This window comes from Thermobia domestica, chromosome 7 (genome assembly GCF_964235325.1).
Source record: "Thermobia domestica chromosome 7, izTheDome1.hap1.1, whole genome shotgun sequence".
NCBI classification, from domain to species: domain Eukaryota; kingdom Metazoa; phylum Arthropoda; class Insecta; order Zygentoma; family Lepismatidae; genus Thermobia; species Thermobia domestica.
Genome location: NC_137460.1, coordinates 159,603,043 through 159,620,761, shown reverse-complemented (window position 1 = coordinate 159,620,761; position 17,719 = coordinate 159,603,043). Strand labels below are relative to the sequence as shown.

Below are 17,719 nucleotides of genomic sequence, written 5' to 3'. Positions count from 1 at the left end.
GCTTACAGGCATATTTCCAGGATACCGAAGAGTACTTATACCAACATTTTTTTGGGGGGAGGGGGTATTTTAAATCGTATGGAAGTTATTGAAAAAAAAATATTTCTCAATTAATTGGCAACACTGACTGGGATATTTCCTCAGTACTCGGATGGTCCATCACAATTATTATATAGTGAAAATAGATGTAATAAGGTTACTGCAAAATGTCGCACAGGTACATCTAACGCTGTGACAGGCAGCCCTGAAATTGTTTGGCAACCCTGACAACTGGCTTGCTTGGGAGGAGTGGTAATGCTCACAGACGTGTTGCTGGGATACCGAAGAGTATTTATACCAATTTTGGGGTGGATATGTTAAATCGTATGGAAGTTACTGGAAAATGTTTATTCCGCAATCAGTTAGCAACACTGACTGATATCTCCTCAGTACTTGGATGGCCCATCACAATTTTTGTATATGTGAAACTAATGTAATAAGCTTTCAAACAAAACCAAATTCACTGAAATCCACGGGATTTTGAGAAATAAAGGTTTGAAGTTTACAAAATAGCGTTCAAGTTTTTTCTCAAAATGTTACATTTCAAATGATTTTATAAATTTTTTTTCAGCTCTAAGAAAAGTTTTCATGTTTTTAATGGTAAACAACTTAAAGACAATCTGAATAAAGAAAGAATCACGTTTCTGGCATTAATGGGAACCAAAATATGATTGTTTTAGAGTTCTTCCAAAACGGAAAAATATCGTGTCACGACTGTTAAAAATGGATTTTCTTCTCATTTTTGAAATGCAGTAACTTCTGAACCACTGATGTTACTGCAATAAAATTTACACACTTGTGATCAGCATAAAAAGTTTTATAACACTACCAAATTTCATCCAAATCTGACATAGTGGGTTAAATTTCCCCAAAATGTTGGCTGAATTAACGTGGAATAACCCTATTACGAACTTACCATACTTTCGGTTCTTACGATGCTAGACATATATATATATATATATATATATATATATATATATATATATATATATATATATATATATATATATATATATATATATATATATATCTAGGGTGTTAATGAACTGCACCGACAAACAGTAAGAGGTGATTTCTCACATCAAAATAAGAAAAAAAAGTTAGTATGAACCAGTAGCAAAAAAAAAGTGCATAGTTTCAGAGCTAGGGATGGCCGAAATCGCGATAAAGCTAAATTTCAATAGACCCTACTTTAAATTCCAGAAACTGTGGATGGTGGTTCTTATCAGCGTGAAGGACCACGTATACACAATCCAAATGTGCATATTTCATCAATTGTCAATAGATGTAGAGGTTATTCCCTTTAGGGTGTAATTCCCAGATATGATTTTAAAAGAGTTTTCAGATATACCCTGATTTCAAGAAGGGTCCAAAGTAGGCAGGAGGTAAGCCTTGACAACAATGGTGGACATCCAAAGCTTCGGAGGGAAGTCTGATGTGTTAGGAACCGGCAGCTCCATGTTTCTTTGTGTTCGGAATAACATGTGATGATATGTATTTTTTCACGGTATATTTCACGTTTTCTTCACTTATAAGCGTGTAAGAAAACATCGCACCATGCGTTTTTCCGAGTACGAGAGACCATACTGCTGACGATACTTAACACTTCCAACATCGCGCCGAAGGATTCCGTGTTCACTGCAATTAAGGCTTATCGTTTGCCTACTTCGGGGACCAATCGTAAAGTCAGAGCATATCTCAAAATTCGGTTGATGACATGTCTGGGAACTTTACCCTGTATGGAATACTCTGTACACCCACTGAAAATTAATGAAATATGCAATTTTGGATTCGGTATGAATGACTTCCTTTACGCTAATAAAGACTACCATCCACAGTCTCTCGAATTCGAATTAGGGCCTGTTGAAATTTGACTTTTTCGCGATTTTGGACAGTCCTGGCTCTGAAACTATGCACTTTTTGCCATAGGTCCATATCAACCTTTTCTCTTAATTTGAGGTAAGAAATCACCTCTTAAAGTTTGTCGGTATAGTTCATTTACACTCTGTATATATATATATATATATATATATATATATATATATATATATATATATATATATATACAGATGGTGATCAGAAAAATGGAAACACCTAGAGTTGGCAACACGTCAGATGTATGGGTTGGCAGTGGTGTCGTGGCGCCCGCAGCACCGGACCGCTGGTGGTGGTGTGTTAGGTCGGTCTCCATACTACGTCAGGCGCAGTGTCCAGTGGCTGCAGCAGACGGAGGTAGTGTAAAATGGGAGACCTCTTAGATTTTCAAAGAGGGCAAATTGTTGGTGCGCGGTTATGTGGAGTGAGTGTGACGGCAGTGACTACTGTGTTAGGTGTGTCGCGTGGGACAGTGTCGATGGTGATGACGGCCTACACAACACACGGGAAAACCACATCGGGGAAGCGGAACAGTGGGCGGAAGAAAACCATGAGTGACAGGTCACGCCGGGTATTAAAGCGCATTGTCACGCAGAACCGTCGTGACACTGCGGAGCAAGTGACGGAGGAACTCAATCAGCACCTCCCCCACCCTGTTTCGACAATCACAGTCCGCCGCGAATTACGTGACATGATCTTACGGGGTCATGTTGCACGGGCCAAACCGCTCATCAGGGACCATAACGCTTTCGCAGCCGCAAATGGTGCCGCGACCATGCAACTTGGACCGTTGAGGACTGGAAACGTGTGATATGGTCGGATGAATCATCCTTCACCCTATTCCCAACCACGGGCCGTGTTTATGTGTGGAGAACGCAAAAAGAAGCTTATGATCTGAGTGTCTCCGCCCAACTGTGAAACATGGCGGCGACTCGGTGATGCTGTGGGCCGCCATATCATGGTTTTCATTGGGTCCTGTGGTCACACTTAGCGGACGAATCACTGCCAACGATTATGTCGCAATTTTAGGAGACCACTTGCATCCTATGGTCCGGATGTTGTTCCCGGACCTTCCAGGATGATAATGCACCCATTCACACAGCTGGCGTTGTTGCAGCGTGGTTTGAGGAACATTGGGACCTCCCCTGGCCCGCCCAATCCCCAGATCTCAAAATAATTGAACATCTGTGGTCCGTCTTGGAAACACGACTCTGGCGACGATTTCCACCTCCTCTCTCACAGAACTGGCCGATGCCCTGCACGAGGAATGGTGTAAAATTCCACTTGCTACCATTCACGACCTCTATGCCTCCATCCCACGTCGCATCAAGGCTGTTCTGAAGGCGAAAGGTGACCCGACACCATATTAATATGGTAAGTTGCAATTTCGTTCAGGTATTTCCATTTTTCTGATCAGCATATATATATATATACAAAATCAGATCGTAAAGACGCTTGATATTATGTAATTCACTCGCTTACTATTCTCAGAGGTGTAGCCACGGGGGGGAAAAACGGGGCATAGTCTTTCCAAACTATTTCCAGCCCCGAAATGAGGTTTATTTGGGATATAATAACTTATTTAATAATAATGCAAATGAGGGACACGTTTATAATAAAATATGAAATTTAAACAAATCAATCATCATCAATACGGTTTCTGTACCTAATTAAAACAACTCAAATTAATCATATGCTTTATATTCTCATTTCTCTTACTGGGCACACACCGTGTAAATTCACCAGTATATTTTTACATAATAATACCTGAGCACTATAGTTTTGCATAATAATATCTGAGTTGATATTTTTTTTCGTGTTTTTTTCCCTTACTACTTTAACTCACATAAACACAAAGTTACATACAAGTAAACAGACTGCCACAAACAGGATTTGTTTTCTTATAAACAGCTTATTGATTCATCTCTTACAATCCGGTTTCTAACTTCAGTACTGTCAGAATTCGTCTTTTAATAAGGAAGCATCGTGAAAATATAATATGTGTATAAAATGTATGTATAGTGAGTTAAAATGCTTTCATATTTTGAAAGAGGTCATTTGTTCTGCTTTAATATGTGAAAGCTTGCTTACAACTGAAAGTAATGTTCCCCTAGAACAAACTGCTGGCTACTCCCCTGATTATCCTGTAATAAAACATGAGTTTATTTCCAAATCGAAACAAAAGTTCACTGGAAATTACATACTTTTAAAAGCATGTATCATGACAACCAGTTGACATAAAAAGATGTAGTTTTCACGTATGTGTTCGTAATTCTTGATCAGTTAATGTGTTTATACAATATTTCTAAGTAGCGCCTCTGGTATTGTCAAGATTCGCATTAGCGCGAAAAGTCAGGGTGCAGAACTGCTTGTCGCGAATTGTCAACACCGCTCAAAGCCAGCTCAAGGTCATGCCGTTTTACATCTGAAACACATAATAACACACCATTAATTATTATTATACTACTAGGGGAAGTAAATTCTCTTTCCTTCCAGCATGTGCTCTTTATACTGTCTTTGTGGAGGCAAGGCGTGCATGTAAAGTATTCATACATTACAAATCTAAATTGCAGCCTGTGATTTTAGTTGGTAAGTGGGAATGCAAAAGCTTGTTATGGACAAGTGGTAATAGTTATTTAGGTATACCCAGTTTGAGTCAGAATTATTTGTAATAGAGTAACCTATAGGTAATCTTTGGGTAATAGAAATTAAACGTCAGAGTGGTTCGTAAGATGGCGACTGGACCTGTTAATTATGACCTATATCTTGAACTTTGAAAATGATATACTGGAGTCTGGGTAGATGAACAGAACCAATGAATTCTAAAGGAATTGAAATGTAGCCCAGTCGATACATGAGTACCCTGCCCGATACTAGTGGAATGTGGATCAAACATCTGTTGAGAAAAACAAAGGCGAAGTATGGGTTTAGCGTGGAAAAGAACGAAACTCTTGTACAAGAACAAAATACTGATTGACTATAAAACGGGTGATAAATCATTAACTAAACTGCAAATTAAGTCTATCTGTAGCAGTCGCAAAGGTGGATTTCAAAGTGGTACTCCGTAAATGTGAACATTAGTTAATACTAATAATCTACTTCTAAGTAAGACGAATAAAGTTAACGAAAATAATAAAATAATAAAAAAAAAAAAAAAATATACCTGAAGCAGTCTTTTGTCTATCTCAGGTATGGCCTTTTCGATTGCAGTCTTCTGGATGAACGCGCACGCTAACTCCATATTATCCTGCGCAGCTACAGATGCTGCTTGCTCAGCCAAATCCTTCTGCTGCGGTGTTGCACCCTATAACACAAAATCATTCTTTATTACATTATATATATATATATATATATATATATATATATATATATATATATATATATATATATATATATATATATATATATTAGTACTTTCAAAATAACGAATTATTGTGTGAAAACAAATACAGTACAATTATGTGCAATATTTCTGTAGAACTTGAAACAAGTTTAAACAACCTCTTGATCCAGCTCCTTCATCTAATCAATCTTAAGTATATCTGACGAAACCCCTTTTTTCCATAAAAGTTACCAAACACCGGAAAAAAGCAAACGGATTCTGTTTGACTACGAGATGTTGCAAGTATGTAACATCGATGTAAACTCATTCGTTTATCGACATATCCTGTACTTCGAGCAAAGTACAGGATACTATTTCTCAGTTTCCCCAACTAATAAAGAATTCCACCGATTTTCAACTAGACTTAAATATGGGGTCTTTGCACGCCATATCTGCTGTGATACTGTGTTTGTAGTTTCTTTCGTGGTACTTGACTCCAAATATTCATTGTGTTACGTTCTCTACGCAATGTTCTTTCAGAAATTGGTTAAGATGGACCTGCAGCAATTCCTGTCGGTTGGAAACGATATTCTTTATCAGGCGTGAAACTCATCAATGCCCCTCTGGATTTTTTTTTCTTTCTTTTTTCGAACACAATTCTGACGCAGCTTTGCAGTTACACACATGTTAGATCATTTCTCGTAGACAAGTTGGCAAATCCACTTTGATACACCAACAAATTGGGTATTACTGTGAGTCTATTGTATCTGTGAATACACCTCAACACTGGTCCTTTCTGCCAATATATAGTATTTGTTTGGACCTATCTTAACGAGTTGTTCTAATATAATTGACTGACTCCAGTTAACTGCAATAATCATATGAGAGCGCTGCTGGATCTCTGAAGTCAACTGCTGAAAATCGGAACGCCATCTATCACGACAGAAATTCATGAGTACTAGACGAGATGACTCCTTTGTTCAGTGCGCTTATGTGGAAATGTGTTATTCACTGTAATTTCTGAAACGAATTTCACATTGGCCGAGAAATTCTACCCACGCAAGAAATGAGTACTGCAATTGAATTTATTGATTATTCTTTCCTGTTTTCGCTTAACAATCCAGTATACTGGTAGCCCGAAATTCCTTTTTATATTGACCCTTATTGTGTGCTGTGGTCGCTGAACCTCAATCTCCCAAAATTTGTACAACTTTTCCCAGCAGTAAACAATGCCACATATGACTTTACTCCAGAACCTGCAACATTCACGTCACTATGGAGAATCGTACACTTTTAATGTATATGCCTATATTCGTTTTACTTTGTAGACGTAACGAATAATCATAATATTTATTTAAGATATCAGTATGAAAACTTATTGCTGCATTCTGTCCACTGTTTTTTTCTTTCTTTCAAAAAACTTACAGAGTTTCAATAGATTGTTGTAAACTGTTTTCACTGACTTCCTCTAACAGAGATATATCTATTTCCTTGACAAAAGTTTATTAAATTTTTCCACTTTTTCGTATTCCCAGTAGTTTAGTTAGATACCTAAACTAAAGCTAGGCAACTAACTTCCTATAAAATGGATCGGTCTACGAAACATGTGCATATATATATATATAATAATTCAGAATGTTAATATCCATTTAATCGGTCTACGTGATCCGGAATTATACGTGAACAAACAAGCGGTATTAAGACTATCAGCTCTTGATGAGTTTCATGATATGTTTTATAATAGTCATATGTTTCATGTCAGTCCATGCGTAATTCCAAAGACAGACATTAGATCCTGATAAAATTTATATCTAGCCTGTGAGTATACTCTTTGACACTGAAACAGAGTAATCAAAATCGGTGCGATTCTGTTAAAGTTATGAATGAGGATGCACACAATGAAGTTGGTTAATTACGATGTTATCATCAACCGTTGAGAAGTTTCATAGTCTAACTCCGATTACTATTATCAGATCCTAACGAAATTTATATAAAACCACTGCGAGAACATACTTTTATTAACAAAACGTAATTCAGCAAAATTGATGCACCCATGTCGAAATTATACACAATCATAAATACAACTGATAGGTATGGGGAGGAAACAGTAATAACCTTCATTTCAAAAATTAGAGTGTTAATAATAGAAAAACAATAATAACACTCATGTGCCCCAAATTGTGTAAAGAGTTTAAGTTTGAAACAACAGCAGGATATTCACCATACTCTTGCTTCTAGCTTGAATTGTTTCCCCAATTTATATTACAAGAGTGTTATTATTGTTTTTCTGCAATTAACTCACTTGTATTTCAAATTAGGGTTACCATTAATCTTTTCCCCATTAACAATCATTGAGGAGTTTCATGCTCTAACTCCGAAGAACACTCTACATCCTTACGAAATTTACGTAGTACCATCGGAAAAGAATCTTTTAATCAAAATAATAATAATAATAATGATAATAATAAAAGAAATAAAATCGGGGCACCTTGTCGAAGTTGTGTGTGAGCATACAACACAACTATATTATATACACACACAGGGTGTTAATGAACTATACGATAAACCGTTAAGAGGTGATTCCTCACATCAAAGTAAGAGAGAAAGTTCATATGAACCTATGGCGAAAAGTGCATAGTTTCAGAGCTAGGGCTGTTTGAAATCACGAAAAAGCTAAATTTCAAGAGGCCCTACTTTAAATTCCAGAAACTGTGGATGGTGGTTTTATCAGCGTGAAGGACCACGTATACACAATCCAAATGTGCATATTTCATCAATTGTCAATAGATGTAGAAGGTATTCCCTTTAGGGTGTAATTCTCAGATATGTTTTTAATAAAGTTTTCAGATATACCCTGATTTCAAGAAGGGTCCAAAGTAGGCAGGAGGTAAGCCTTGACAACAATGGTGGACATCCAAAGCTTCGGAGGGAAGTCGGATGTGTTAGGAACCGGCAGCTCCATGTTTCTTTGTGTTCGAAATAACGTGTGATATGTACTTCGTCACGGTATATTTCACGTTTTCTCCACTTATAAGCGTGTAAGAAAACATCGCACCATGCGTTTTTCCGAGTACGAGAGACCATACTGCTGACGATACTTAACACTTCCGATCGCGCCAAAGGATTCCGTGTTCCTGCTATTAAGGCTTATCGTTTGCCTACTTCGGACCAATCGTAAAGTCAGAGCATATCTCAAAATTCGGTTGATGACATGTCTGGGAACTTTACCCTGTATGGAATACTCTGTACACCCACTGAAAATTAATGAAATATGCATTTTTGGATTCGGTATGAATGACTTCCTTTACGCTAATAAAGACTACCATCCACAGTCTCTCGAATTCGAATTAGGGCCTGTTGAAATTTGACTTTTTCGCGATTTTGGACAGTCCTGGCTCTGAAACTATGCACTTTTTGCTATAGGTCCATATGAACTTTTTCTCTTATTTAGAAGTGAGGAATCAGCTCTGTCGGTGTGGTTTATTAACACCATATTATATATATATATAAACGGTGGAATGAGAAACTCGTACTTATTTTTAAGAGACATCACACACACTGTCTACATTAAGGGATTCAAGATGCTGTAGCTCAACTGATTTCAGAGTTAAAAATCTAACCTCAAATCATGGCACAACACACCTTGATAGAACTTAATGCATCTGCACACTGTTTTTCTATATTGTTGTGTTGCATGATCTCTAAATCCAAATTAACCTTATTACTTCAAAGATGCCTTCATTATCCTGCATTATGTGATGTATGTATGAATGATTATAACATGTACGCACTTAAATAAGACTAGAACTTAAAAGTTTAAATTCAAATATGAAAGAATCTACGTTTTGCACTTGTAATGTACTTGTGTTTTTTTGGTATATTTTAACATCTTTGAAAATCAATACTTTCTATTACATTTATATACTACAAATAAATATATATTCATCTTTTCATTGGTACCGTTATTTTCTTATGACCAACCAAGCAGCTCATTGTTACATTTTTTTTAAATGTATAGCATGTGCAATAACCGAGTATTTCTTCCGTTACTACACTCACACCTTTTACAGATTTGAGTTAAAATTTGTCCAATAATTATTAATAGACGATTCAAACAGAATCTTACATCAGAGACGCAGCACTACAAAACTTTCGAATTTTGTCTTTGTATTCTTAAAAGAGAAATATTTTTATTTTTGATGTGAATATACATTAAAGCTTTGAGAATAGTAAAGCTTATTCTAAGCACTGTCCATGGTTTTATATGCATGTACGCTAGCTTCCAATTTTTTGCCTGAATTAATTGGGGAAAAATTTCTTTGGCTAATGACGGATGCTTTTACGTCTTTTAATTGCTCCCTCTTCCATTCTCTCTTCCAAGAAAACTGTCTTTCTGAGGCGCAAACAGAAAAAGCCAAATCAGGAATGTATAAAGATGTGGATTTACTGTTCAAATTTTTGTGTAGGAGGCACACATTGCCACAATACAAGGTTACACCAAGCTGAATGCCCCCCCCCCTTTTTTTTTTCTCAACTTCTTTAGGCTTTCGCACAATATTTGGATATATCAATCAGTTCTGATTTCTGAACTTTATTCAAAGAAGTCAATTAGATCAATGAAATGCCTGGTGACGAGAGTCGGCTGATAAGTTCTCGGCCCGACCCCCTTCCGAATGTACTACCCTAATGTAATTGATGTCATGTAAAATGTTCATCTTTTATATGATTAAGTACCAAATTTCACGATTCTACCATGAACGTTTTTTATTTTACAGACAATTGAATGAACCATGGCGGAGCCAGATGTCAAATTCACCAAAGAGGAGTTGCGAGGTGTAATGAAGTTCTTCTTCCTGCAACAGAAGTTGCCCAAGGAAATCCATGGTTGCATGCTAGACACATTGGATGGACAGTGCCCTTCATACTCCACTGTGAAGAAATGGTGTGCGAACTTCAAGCGTGGTGAATTTTCAACAGAAGATGGTGACAGGTGTGGCAGGCCAGTGTCAGTGTCAACTCCGAAAAAAGTGGAACACATTCATGACCTAATTTTAAGCAACAGACGAAGTTCGCTTCAGGAGATAGCTGGCAAAGTGCACATATCTAAAGAACGTGTTGGGTCAATAATCATGATCAGTTGGACATGCGCAAGCTCTCTGCGAAATGGATTCCGAAATGTTTGAACGCGGATCAGAAACGCGAACGTGAGAGATCATCGCAGTTAATTTTACGGCATTTTGCGAACTCCAAGGACGATTTTTTGAATCTGCTTGTTACCCAGGATAAAACGTGGTTGCATTACTTTGATCCGGAAACCAAACAGCAGTAATGCGAATGGCGCCACTCAGGATCTCCAAGGCCCAAAAACTTCAAAGCACAAAAATCCGCAGGGAAGGTGCTTGCCTCAATATTCTGGGATAAGGATGGTGTTTTGCTCTCAGACTACCTTCCAACGGGCTAAACCATAACTGCAGAGTATTACTGCAGTCTGCTGGCTAAGGTAAAGGACGCTATTAAAGAAAAGCGCCGGTGAAAATTGACACGAGGTGTCTTGTTCTTGCAGGACAATGCTCCCGTTCACAAGGCTGGCAGAACAATGGATTTTCTGAGGGACCTAGGGTTTCAGTGCATTGACCACCCACCTTACTCGCCAAGTGTGTTGACCTTCGAGGGGACTATGTTGAATAGCCTCACACTTTCATGCCTGCAGCTCAAGTCCTTCAGGGTCGGGCCGAGAACTTATCAGCCCACCCTCCTAAAAGGAAAAATGATGAAGGATCGTTCAATGTTTCAACTTTACTGATCCTAGGTGTAGAAACCTTAGTGCCTTTCCACTGATATATGATACTGTTTCTAGGTCATTAAGGAATCACTGGCTACTAGATGTCATAAGATCTATCTCAAAGATGAGGTCCCTCAAAATATCCAGATGCGGTCACAAAAAAGGATTGACGACTCAACAAATAAACCACACAGTAGTAACACTCTCCTGAGTGGAGACCAGAGGTGAGCGGAGTATATAACTTTTTGCTCCTATTCTACAATGCATGTGCGGGTCCTGCATTACAAGCGTTAACACATGCTGGTTTACCTAAAACTTCTACGGACAAGCACACACCCACTGTGTCTAAGAAAGTTACTCTCTCATCACTGAATACTACCATTCTCTACTCACTTCTCATTGAAATCTCTCACGATACCATCAAAGACATTCTAGGTGATGATTAGGTGTCAGTGGCTGTGTTGAGAGATAATGTAGGAAAGTAGACCCACATCCAAATTTATTGTTTAGGTTCGTCCGCTTAGATGGGAAGCTTCGGTTGGTTGTGTTTACAATGGCAGTTGCCATCCTCTCAGCTACAGTGCCCAACAATCCTTTTGTCCAGGCACTCCCCGCTGCGTCGCGGTACCATTGAACCCCCTGCCTGCAATCATGTACATTACCTATAGACCGTTGACAAGGAACGACCCACGCGAGCATCAGTTCTGTGGAACGATCACCAGGTTTTCTCGCAACCCACTACACTTAAAGTCACTTAATTTCATATAAAATATTGTCATGGGATTAGTCACATCCTGTAATGAACACACAAGCTGGGATTACACTTATTTTGCGAGCGCAAATTTCCTAACTTGACCAGGTTTTTCAAGTCATGATTTACACATTTCTCAGTTGGTCGGTAGGTAGGTCTATCTATCTATCTATTATCTATATAGGAACCCCTGATCGAGAAAAAATATAGTTGCTTTTTTACAATATATATATATTGTAAAAAAGCAACTATATTTTTTCTCGATCAGGGGTTCCTCATCTACTATGCATAAACATGTATATAGTGCGTGTGTAAGTAGAGAAGATTTGCGAAACAAACTAATATATTTTACATAATATTCCGTGCGGATAGCCGGGTAAGGCAAAAAGAGAAATACGTTCTGTAATAAAAAAAATCCGTACTTAAAATATCGATTTTTCCAGGTTTTCCAATTCGGTGGGAATCCTGACACGGGATTCTTACACAATTACCTTGTTATGACGTACAACTATCTTCAAACTACTAGCAGCATGTCTTCTTCAGACACTACGATCGGTCTACCCTATAGAGGCACATATTCTATAGTGATAATTTCGATGGAATCGGAAGATGTATAGGGTTGTTCTTAAATACGTTTCCACTATTTATCCGCAATTTCATATAGATAAGGTAGAAGTTATTAAGAGGAGTACTACTTTCAGAATGACTTGCAATATTTGCCGTCTTGGAATTTTCCTCATTTTAACTAATTTTTAGTGGGAAACTGCTACTCACCATCAAAGCAGATAAGAACGCTGTCTTCAGATTTGTATTAATTGACACCAATAATTGATCTCGACAAGTTATCATTGCCATTCCTGCAGTAAGATTTCGCACCATATGATGGGCGGCAGCACGCATTCGAGTTTCTTCTGGATCTAAAGCGAAGTCCTATTAAAAAAACAGGGAACGTATTAATTTCGGTGAAAAAAAAAAAAAAAAAAACTCAGTGTAAACTTAATTCATATTCCTTTAAAAGCTTTTTAATTAGAATATTTTTTTGTAGTTTTTCTTTGCTCAAAAATTATTTTTAACGACTGACACATTTACATCAAACTTGTAAAGGTACATAAAAGGATTAGTACCTTTTTCACTATCTGCTCACATGTAGTCAGCGCTATTTTGATCGACCTATCTACGACTGGATGAATCCACTCTTGCACTGCTCTTTCTACAGCTGGTCGTATGAACTGTTTCAACTGTGGATGAGCCTGGAACAACGCCAACTGGAAATAAAGCAAGTTATGATTAATCACCAGTTAACCAACATAATATTGATTGCTCTGAATTTGTAAACGAAACAGTTCTTCTATTGTATCAACATATATTAATAACAACATGTCTTATAGTGTACATTAATTACAAAAGTTGTCTAATTTCATCTTTTCAGTGCACTGCTTTTTGAAAATTAAAAAGCTGTTAACATGATCATATTTATACTTTTTAAAAAATTGCGTTAAATTGGATACATGAGTAAAGTAATGTACACAATTAATTGTTTTAACCTTGAAACTTCCCTTTCGAAACCACTCGGTGATAGTCATTCACCATAAGAATGAATGTCACGAAGATACTAGGAAAACAGGAATAAAAATAGTTTCATTTAATTTAATTACTCTCACTTGGTTTCTTCTCACTCTCTTCAGACCTGCACCCTCTTTGTAATATATTCCGTAAGCATGAACTGCGATTCATTCGATTCATGGTTAATTTAACTTTCTGATAAAGTAATGTTGCATATAAAGAAGTACGTTCGATATCAAAGACTAATTGGAAACCTCTACAATCAAGCAATCGTTGTACGTGACGACAAAGAACTATTGTGAAATCCTGCCATTATGAAGGTTTTACGGTATGAATAGAATTAAATCTAAGACAAATAGTACCAAGGGTCGTATTGCAGCGATTACTACTGGATTGACCAACTCAAAGAGACCTCAAATCTGTACGACTCTCGTGGTTTAGTTCTAGGTGATGACCTGGCTGACAAATGCAACACCATGACCAAACTAGCTAATTTACTGACACGAAGAAAGGTGGAACATAAATTTGAGGTCCTTCATCAACGTATGGCAAAGTTATCTTACTGAGTGGCTACCATGATCATAACACATGTTGGATCCACGAGGTAAAAATACTGAGGGGTTCTTGAGGGTGTCACGATAGGCGACCAACTGTGCCTTGTTAAGAAGTGTATGAAACAACGAACTTCATATTTGATGTAAAGTTCAATATTTACGCAAATTCTCAGCAAATAAGAAACATTGCTATGATTAAAAAGATATATCAACATTCAAAAATTACTTTACTATTAAATAACTAAATTCATAATTTCAAACTATTCTATGTGCATCAGTAAGATTTTGCTACTTGTGAGTCTATTATTATTATTATTATTATTATTATTATTATTATTATTTTTATTTTTTTATTTATTTATTTTTTTTTTAAATACTCAGTACTCAAGCGTCTCGTCAAGGAATGTATTTTTAAAAGTTCGACTGCTTTGTTGCCTAATGTAGAGAAATTTAGTGCCTTAGAAAATTTTCAAGATCCTACATTTAATTTTCAAAATTTTATCATTTAAATGGATTAAAACATGCGTTATAAAAAGTATCATCAGAAAAACTGTAGTACGAAGGCTGAAATTGCACGCAGCACCATGCTAATATAATTTTTACTTTGTTCGAAATTTTCAAAGTAGGTTTTAAAACTATATGAAAGCTTCGAAATAAAATACACTAATAAACTGATAAATATGGTACTTTAAGAACATCTACTACAATATTAACGGTAAGTAATGATACATAAGATTTTTGTTTTTAACACTTACCTGATTATTTACTGTGATATGTGGAGCCAAACTTGCAGTTCCTCCACTTACGTTAATATCCATGTAACTGAATCTAGGTTCCGGTGGTCCTGATGGTACGTTAGGAGTCGGTGTTGTATTCGTAGGAGCCACTGACGAAGGTGGAGTTGGGGCTGAAGAAATTGCAATCTGATTCATCTCTTCATTGCTAACAGTGTTTTGAGCTGTACAAAATCAAAAGAAATATAACGAAGTTTGTTACAACTGCTAAGAGTATTGTATATTTTCCACCAATTTTGCATTATAACCTTTTTAATGGTCTTATTACTCACAAAAGTTTCTTGGATAGATGAAATACACATCTACCATCACAATTTCTGACAAGTTCACTGTTTTAACGAATTGTTTTTATGAAATACTGTCAAGATGCTAATTACAATATAAACATCTCAACCTGCCAGACGCTTTGCTTAGACAAGAAAATTAATTATTGATGGCAGAATTTCAATTTATCATTTTAAGAACAGCGTATAAATATTAAAAATGAATCATAAAAAGATGAACATTCTGTTCTGTTTCAGAATTCATGCACAACTAGCAGATACAATATTCAGTACTACTTCCTTCTGAACGACAGAAACAGTATTTGCTTCAATTGAATAATGACTTTACACCTAAAAAAATAATTTCCCTTTTTTCTCCATGATTCATTACTTTTGTACGTGGTCGTCGCATCAACAATAACAGATCTTTAACCTGAAGTGTTCAATTATAAAGCTCAATTGTAAATTAAATGTAATAACGTAATTATGATTGTGTACTGAGACAAACGTTTCAGATCTATATTCCTTCAGAAAAGAGCGAAAGACTCAACATTATTATGAAACTCTGGGAAAGCACAGAAAGCGGTGAATACATGCACTTTTTGAGAATCTATCACCCACATAAGGTAGTTAATAACATGATTCCATAAATGTTGCATGTTTCCTGTATAAAGATTACATTATTTTGTTTATCGAAAGTTGAAAATTTAAATTTTGCTATTTCAGACTTACGTGGTGGCGGCTGTGTTGGAGTTTGTGGTATCACTGGCTGAATGGATTGTTCTGCTACTTTTTTCGATGGGTGGTTTGATAGCTGATATTCCATGTTCTGCAACTTATCTTGATCTTTCAAATATACTGAAGGTTTCAGTTCCTGCATAAATAATATATGAAAAAATTACACACTATACAGATATATATTTTTCCTAAATATATAAAACAATTAACGAAACAATATCTTGTAAAGTTTAACGTCAGTGAAATAAATTTTGGATACCGGCTTCTGAAATAAAGCAGATAATACAAAGTTACAGTAAATACGGAGGGAAAAAGTCATGGATGTAAAATGTTACTGTAAGAACTACAATGCCGCACATCGGCAGAACATAATTTCAGTCACGAAGTTCCAGGACTACGTCAAATATAAATTGCAGAGTGTCCATAGTTTTCCGCCATGTCAGAACCATTAACTTAAGCCATCTCTATAAACACTAGTGGTTAATAGAGACATAGCAACTAATATACCAATGTAAAGAAAAATCCTTTCTCTAGTAGGTAACATATTAATGGCCGATTTTGTCTCGCTGCAGGTCTTCTGAACTGAAATATGGAACGCCAAAGAACAGTGAATCATGAGCTCCTGCTATATAGGTTGCAACTTAACCTCCTGCTATATATGAGACATGCAATCCGTGATGCAGCACAAAACATCTGTGTGGTGAAAGGGAACATGTAGTGAGTTAAGACGAGCAAACATGTGGTTCAGAAAATTCAAAGAGGGTGACTATTTCTTGTTAGAAAAAGAGCATGGAGGAAGACCCCCCACCATCAACATGAAGGCTGTACGCCAAGTTGTGGAGGCGAATTCGAGCACCAGCACCCGTATGTTGGCTGCCACGGTGGGTACCCCAAAATCAAGCATACGAAGAACATTCATGGCAAGGTATTCAGGCGATGTCGAATTATCCCGCACGATCTCACTCACGAGCAGCCACAACGAAGCGAGCAAGTGTGCACAGCACTGTTTAACACAGTTTTATTAAACGAATTATGACGTCAGACGAAAATGGAATTACTATCGGAATTCTGATACCGGTAATTAATATTTGGACCCAGGCCAGGACGAAGCACCCATAGTGAAATAGGCACCCATAGAACATACTTTGATGCTTAGTATATGATGGAATTTTGGAGGTCCGTGCACTGAGAACTTGTTCCTCATCGTCGTGCTGTGAAACCTGAGTTGTAATGTGAGCAACTGGAACAAACATATCAAGTTATATCACAAAAATACCCACATTTAATTATCCGTAAACATCTTACAATGCTCCCTCACTGCCATAGGTTTCGTGTGTACCCCTCCAAAATTCCGTAACTTAGGTGTTGAACTGTTCTTACATCCAGGCTACAGTCTTGACTTAGCGCTTTCAGATTACCATTTGTTCCTTGCAATGGAGCACTTCCTACATGGTGAAACATTCGCTACTAGGGATGTGTTGCGTGGGGTACTATGTTTTTCGACTCGAAGTCCAAGGAGTGGTATGAACAGGGCATTCACAATTTGGCCGAAAGATGAGTATCCACTATAAAGCACATACTTTGCAGAGTACAATCTCTTCTGCACTGTTACATGCGTATTTATTTTCCACATGGTGTGTGGTGGGAAGCTGATGGGACACCCTGATATAGCTTATGTGTCTTGAATATTACGCAGGGCTGTCATGCGTTTATAGTTATACTCATTTTGCAGAAGAAGCCATGTTGTGGAAAAGCCCCCTTTTGTTTCGCCATAGTTCAGGACGTTTTCCAATGAGTTCACGCACACCATAGATGAAGTTCACATACAGTACGCTAACATTAGCACTCGTGGGAATGAATTCCATGAGTACAATGCGAACGGCATTAAAAAACCTAAACTTTCAACATGATGCACGATAAACGAAAATACGATTTGACAGCACTGACATTTGGGAAGTGTAGATTTTGGTAAGTAAACAAGGTTGTAATTCTGCATACACATTTTTGTAAATAATTTTATCTAGATATCTCACTAATT

The 17,719-nt window shown here is 37.0% G+C and overlaps 1 protein-coding gene across 6 annotated transcripts in view; it reads right to left on the bottom strand.

Moving 5' to 3' along the window:
* Not1 (CCR4-NOT transcription complex subunit 1) overlaps window positions 1–17,719 on the bottom strand; it is a 225,256-nt gene that overhangs the window by 77,579 nt on the left and 129,958 nt on the right. For all 6 annotated transcript variants that reach the window (XM_081765495.1, XM_081765494.1, XM_081765493.1 and 3 more), the window contains exons 23-27: window positions 15,676–15,817; window positions 14,642–14,844; window positions 12,894–13,034; window positions 12,544–12,699; window positions 5,078–5,218 (exon numbers count right to left, since the gene is read on the bottom strand). In XM_081765495.1, the coding sequence (XP_081621621.1) occupies window positions 5,078–5,218; window positions 12,544–12,699; window positions 12,894–13,034; window positions 14,642–14,844; window positions 15,676–15,817 (783 nt within the window). The remainder of the gene's footprint in view (window positions 1–5,077; window positions 5,219–12,543; window positions 12,700–12,893; window positions 13,035–14,641; window positions 14,845–15,675; window positions 15,818–17,719) is intronic.